Source organism: Lipotes vexillifer, unplaced genomic scaffold, assembly GCF_000442215.2.
Source record: "Lipotes vexillifer unplaced genomic scaffold, Lipotes_vexillifer_v1.1 scaffold213, whole genome shotgun sequence".
NCBI classification, from domain to species: Eukaryota; Metazoa; Chordata; class Mammalia; order Artiodactyla; family Lipotidae; genus Lipotes; species Lipotes vexillifer.
This window is the reverse complement of record NW_006780610.1, coordinates 5,673,372-5,679,814: the sequence shown is the minus strand read 5'-3', so window position 1 is coordinate 5,679,814 and position 6,443 is coordinate 5,673,372. Positions and strand designations below refer to the sequence as shown.

At 38.1% G+C, this 6,443-nt stretch overlaps 1 protein-coding gene across 2 annotated transcripts in view; it reads right to left on the bottom strand.

Moving 5' to 3' along the window:
- PSMB2 (proteasome 20S subunit beta 2) overlaps positions 1-6,443 on the bottom strand; it is a 37,489-nt gene extending 31,046 nt beyond the window's left edge. Inside the window, exons 1-2 of one of the 2 annotated variants that reach the window (XM_007453837.1) lie at positions 6,281-6,443; positions 1,766-1,888 (exon numbers count right to left, since the gene is read on the bottom strand). In XM_007453837.1, coding sequence (XP_007453899.1) covers positions 1,766-1,888; positions 6,281-6,371 — 214 coding nt within the window. In that variant the 5' untranslated portion in view covers positions 6,372-6,443. The remainder of the gene's footprint in view (positions 1-1,765; positions 1,889-6,280) is intronic. The other variant, XM_007453836.1, reaches the window with a different exon arrangement.

Here is a 6,443-nt window from a genome sequence, read left to right as displayed (position 1 = left end):
CAGGAATGCTTTTCAATTCTCTACCTAACCCTCTATAAACAGTACTAAGGATTTGACAATTATCTTAAAGGCAGAAAAGTCTGATGCCTGATCGTCTGCATATAGATTTTTCTTTCTTTCCCTTATTTTGGCTTAGTTCTTAAATTTTAATATGCATAAGAGTTACTGTGTAAGGATACATGCACAAAACTATACTTGACAGGTAACTTAAGGGTTTTTTTTTTTTGTTTTTTTTTTTTGCCCACACCACGCAGCATATGGGATCTTAGTTCCCCGACCAGGGATCGAACCAACGCTCCCTGCATTGGAAGCGTGGAGTCTTAACCACTGGACCACCAGGGAAGTCCCCGGCTTAAGGGGTTTAGTCATATACAACTTTTAGTATATGACGTACCTTAATTTGAGCCACAATTTTTGTTTTATGCACTGACTTTAGGCCCTGACAGCTACGTAACAGAAACTCTCTTGCTTATTCCTCCTCCCTCTCCTGGGACAGGACAGTGAAGTACTGCTCGACTGACTGTGCTTCAGAAACGCTGGCATCCTTCGCAGGCCATGCAGGCAATAAGGAGAGTCGTTAAAAAATAATTATTAAACTATTCTAAACTTGCTTAAACCTAAACACCATGTACTTTAGGTTCCTGAATGGCAGGAACTAAACCATATTCACCTTTGAATTCTCTGTGGTACTAGGCAGAGTGCTTAACATAGATGAGGGCCTCAAAAATATTTACAGAATTTAATGCATGATGCTAAGTCTGCTGCCTAAAAAACTATACAAATAGATCATATCTAGTCATTTTACACATACAATTTTCTTCAAATTAAGCTCCTTCACAGTGTCACATTATAGCAGTGCTGTGTATAACAGTATTATTACACTGTGAAGTAAGTAACTGGAAGGAAGGTTCTTTCTGCTGGAGCATCACTATACACTTCCCTGGATCAGAGGGCTAGTGGCTAGTATTATTTCACAGGGAGGCTTTCCCAGTGGATAAGAGTTCATTAGCCGCAGAGAGAGCTCACAAAATATCTCACAAAAATCCTAATTATCTCCCTAGACAAGAACCCACCAGGGAGGCAAGGCAGAACCCTTTTATGACACAGTAAATCTCCTACAATTACAAAGAATTTAAATTTTGTTTAAAAACAAATATGCATTTTCATACATATTATTCATTAATATTATTATAATACCATTTTATTTGTTTGTTTGTTTGTTTTTTGGCCATGCCACACGGCTTGCAGGATCTTAGTTCCTCGACCAGGGATTGAACCCATGCCCCCTGCAATGGAAGCATGGAGCCCTAACCACTGGACCGCCAAGGAATTCCCAATAATACCATTTTAGAGATAAGGAAAATAAAGGTTCAGAGAGGATAAGTGATATGTCACATTAAAAAAAAACAGTAAAACCAAGTTTAACTTAGGTCTTTCAGCTCTGAGATTTCAGATATACTTTAGCTCATATCACATTCTCTAACACTTAAAAAGTCTGATATTAACAAGCTCATTTTTCAAGATGGTATTAGTTTTATCCCCCAAGTATTAGTGTTGTAATGGTTCTCTTTTCTGCTCTGGGATTTTTGTAGAAAATCTTCAGGATCAGAAGGAGGATCTAGCTAAGGCTTTAAAAATAAGAAGACTCAAATAAAAGTAAGACCACATTGGTCTGCTCATGTACAGAACTGCCAGTAGAGAATATTCTCTGTCAATACAAATTTAAAGACAAACCCACCAAAGCCATTTTCTAACTATTACCCACCATTTCGCATCTTATAGAGCTGCACGTTTTTCTGAATATATTCTGCAAACTGTACAGTGTCTCCAGCCTCTCCAACACATAGGAGTAAGATTTTTTCACTCATCTTAAACATCTTGTCATGATCTGCTCAAAGAAAAAAAACACACACTGTTAGAAACTGCCTTATCAGAAATTTATTCTTATTATATAGGCAACCATAAACAGGTTTATCAATTACTATACTGAATAATTTTATGAATCACTGTTTTTAGAAGACTTTAATGGGCAACTGTATCAATTACTCTCTTTCACTCTGCATGTTAAATTCATCTGCATATTTTATTACTATCAATTTCAGCTGGAGAATATATGTAAAAGCTGATAACTGAAAATATACATAAAAACATCAAGGCACTTGAAATGCAATGAACAACAATTAAAGAAACTGAAGGAATCAAGCCAATGGCCATTATCTTTTGGCTCATGATTACAAAGCCCTGAAATGTCTCTACAAATACAAATGTTAATTATTACATATACACATACAAAAACATATATGAAAACTACCGGTGCTACAATTAAGGAACCATGTCAAGAAAGAACAAAAAATCAACTGAGAATATAAATCACCGTAGAAAGTAAACCAACTCCATTTCCAAAGCAAAGAGAAAGTTAAAATGAATGCCAAAGCAAAAATTCTAACAAATACTGTAATACTAAGCTATTTAAAAATACCTCAAAAATCCCAATGCTCTAATCTTATCTAACTGAACCAGACTCATTCAGATTAAACAGATAAATAAATATTCAGATAGCAATTAATGCCCAAGGAAGAAAACTCCATATTCAGTGTGTAGCTTCAGAAAAAGGCTAAATCTCCCTATCTTACTCTCACTTTCACTTTTCATTTTTCAAATAGTGCTGAATAATCTTCCCTGGGAGACATGCTTCCTGTTTGAAAGCTTCTGAAATGTCAAAATCTCTTAATAGGATTTAAAAAACAGAATGCTACAGTTAAGTACTTTACAAGTGTTTGAGAGTTGTAGATACCAGTAATTTGGTTTCCTAGACTTTAGGGGTGGGGGTAGGGGGTGGGGGGGACCACATAAAATGTGCCTGTAGATAGTATCAAATTGCCTTGAAACTCCTAAATAAACACACTTTTATTTGTTATAGGCTACCGGAGATTTAAAGACTATTAATTTGCAAAACTGTTTATGAAAGAAAAAAATTCACTTATAAATATATTATCTATGCAAAGAAAAAGAACCAAAAGAGAATTAGAAGCCACTGGCATCTGAGTTCTTGCCAGTGGCAAAAGTACAGGCAATTTTTATTTCCTTCACTATGCTTATGAGTATTTCCTAAAATGTCTATACTTAATATGCATCATCTTTGTAAGAAAATATTACTTAATAAGTTTACTTTATTATCATAATGAGAAAAAAAGCTGTTCTTATTTCAGGGGGGCGGGGGAAGCTTGTTTACAAAGAATTTATGTTACAATTAGAAGAAATGCTTAACTTTGAGACAGTAAACTGTTCAATTTTGAAATGAACTTAGTTCAAGGCCAAAAGTGTTTTTTAAACATCTATTGTGTGGCCAGTGATTGGTGAAGGGGGATATAAAAAAAAAAAAAAGTGATAGATGCTAATTACTCCTTGAGTTATGCAGGAAATAGCCTATGTAGCTCTAGGAAATTTCTGATCCTTGACAAAGAACTTAAAAGATCCACATACATGATACAAACGCACAACAAAATAAGCAACATGAGTGTACAATACTCTAGACTGGAACCCAACAGACCTTGGTTATAATCTGGGTTCAGCACTCTGAACTCGGGCAAATTACTTGCCCTTTCTAAGCCAGTTTCCAAGTGTGTAACATGGTAACGCTATCACTTACACCTGCCTAACTCATAGGTGGGGAAAACTGTACATGTACAATATTATCATACTCAGTGTGAGACAATGTAGTTCAGATTATACATGTTACAGGAATTCAGAAAAAAGCTGTGTGGGCTGAGGTACTGTAATTTTTTTTTTTTTTGGCGGTACGCGGGCCTCTCACTGTTGTGGCCTCTCCCGTTGCGGAGCACAGGCTCCGGACGGGCAGGCTCGGCGGCCATGGCTCACGGGCCCAGCTGCTCTGCGGCATGTGGGATCTTCCCAGACTGGGGCACGAACCCGTGTCCCCTGCATCGGCAGGCGGACTCTCAACCACTGCGCCACCAGGGAAGCCCAAGGTACTGTAATTTAAAAGCAATTCTATACAGGACAGAAGAGAAATGAAATGTGGCCTATAACCAAACTGAAGAATTGTGCCATTTTAATAAGCAAGCAATCTCTGGGAAATATCTCCTCTATAGTATCAAAATATCTTACAAAGTGACAAACCAAAAAACTGACTGGAAGTATCACTCTCATTTTATACCTGGAGAAAAATGAATCTCAAAAGGTTATTCATTTTCAGCATTCTTGCCTACTCTACACAGTTCCTTCATGAAAAGAAAGGTAGGAAAAAGTCCTCATGCTACTCCAAAGCTTCTACCATAAACATTTTTATATCGGAAAACACTATAGGGAAAATCAGAGCTGAGTACAGTTATTTCCAACCATTTTCAAGAACTAGCTCAAATGCATCTTTCTTCTACAGACCACAGTGATTTCTTTTCTCTGAATACCATAAGGATTTACTTTTGAAACCACTGATTTAAAAACTAACCTAATACTTACTAGTGATACTTCTTTCATGATATAAAATCATCTTGTAGTATTTATTTCCTGTTTTTTTAATGTCTTAGATCCCTTTATGGATTATACCCAATACACTGCATACCCTATAACACCTAGAAGTACTGTGTATGTAGATAGGCTTAAAACACATTTTATTTTTCAAAATGATTTCATATTCATTAATGTGATGAAACAAAACACCTATAAAGGTACTGACTTTGTTATAGCTCCATCTAGACACTACTTCATGCTAAACTCACTTGCATGTCAAAGGTCTTAATATTCAAAATAATGGACAGATTTAACCTCAAAAAAACAAATTGACTCTTTTGGAAAACATGGTTTACAAATAAAACTTCTACAAGCTAATCATGGAATTTCATAATTTGACCTGAGGAACAATCCACACCATAAATGTTTTAAAATTTAATAATTTGTCTTTCTTTAAGCCCAAAATGAACTGTTATCTGCCCTCAAAGCTTTCCCTAGTCTCTACAACTAGAATCTCTTCTTCCTCTGGAGTACCTAAAAACAACTCCGCTTCCTCTGCACTACCTGAGAAGCTTGATTGTACTTTTCATATGCAGCATCATTTTCTAGCTTGTGTCATAATTATTTGTACACATATCTGAATCCCCTATTAAACTGTAACTTCTAAGATAAGGGCCACATCTTATTCGTCTTTGCATCCCTTTAGCATCTAGCACTGTAACAGACACATAGGTGCCCAAAACCTATTTATCAAATGAACATTAAATCATCTGAGCCAAAGTATAATACTCTTTTAACAGCAGTATGCCTATGATCAATCACGAAAACCCACTCTTTAATTCCACAGATCAGCAACCAAAATCTTTTAAAAATTATTTATTGAGTACTGACTGTAGGGAGACAGTATACTACAGCAGTTATGGCAAAAGATATGGAGTCAAATTGCATAGGTTTGAACCTAGGTTCTGCCACTTGTGGCCTTAGGCAAGTTTCTTAACCTCTATGCCTCAGAACTGTCATCTGTAAAGTGGCAATGTAATAGCACCCATTTCAAAAGGGTAAATGAATTAATGTAAATTGCTTAAAATAATACATACATAAGTACTTAGTATGTTTACTACTAAGTATTTGTCATGGTGTTAAACATCTGCACAAAACTTTTTCACTCAATCCTCCCAACAAGCTTCTGAGGTTGGTATTACTAACCCGATTTAGCAGATGAGGAAATCTGGGCACTGAGAAAAAACTTGTACAAAGTCATAAAGCAAATAAGTGACAGGGTTCCAGTTTCCTAACTCCCCTAGCTACTTAAATGTAAGGAAAACTAGGCAGCCAGTGCCCTGGAAAACAAGGATCAGAGCTAAGACTCGGGAAGATACAGGCCGCGGAAAGCAAATGCCAGGTTTCTAGCCCCACAGTCTCTCACTCTCCCCAAGATCCCACCTTATGCTGCCAGCAAACTAACGTCATCAGCCCGACAACAGGAAATTTATCAGAGATTAGGGGATCTAGGAATCCTGGAGCCAGGCTGGCGCTTGGACACTTAAAAACTTAACTCCCTTAAACAACTCTCGTCCAGCAAGCATTCAGCAAAAGCCAGAGAAGAGTACTGACCCAGGAGCCCTGGGAGGAGCGAAAGTCAAGGCCCTATACTTGTCTTCCTGTTTCCTAATTCTAAAACTAAGCAAGTGTAGACCAGGGCAGTCGGGGTTCCACCTCCCAGACCTCCCTGGTACTCACCCAACCGCCCCCCCACGAACTCCTCCCGGCTGCCCCTATACCCAGGCCCGGGCCTCCCGTTTCCTCTCACCGTCCTTCATCTGGACAATATTGCTAGCGGCCACCCGGTCGGAGGCGACAAGGACATAGTCAGGGCCCTGGATGCCGATGAGGTACTCCATGGTGGCAGGAGGCCAGGGACTGCAGGTTCGATGGAGCGCGGGACTGGCGGGCTTCTCCGCCTCACCGGTGAG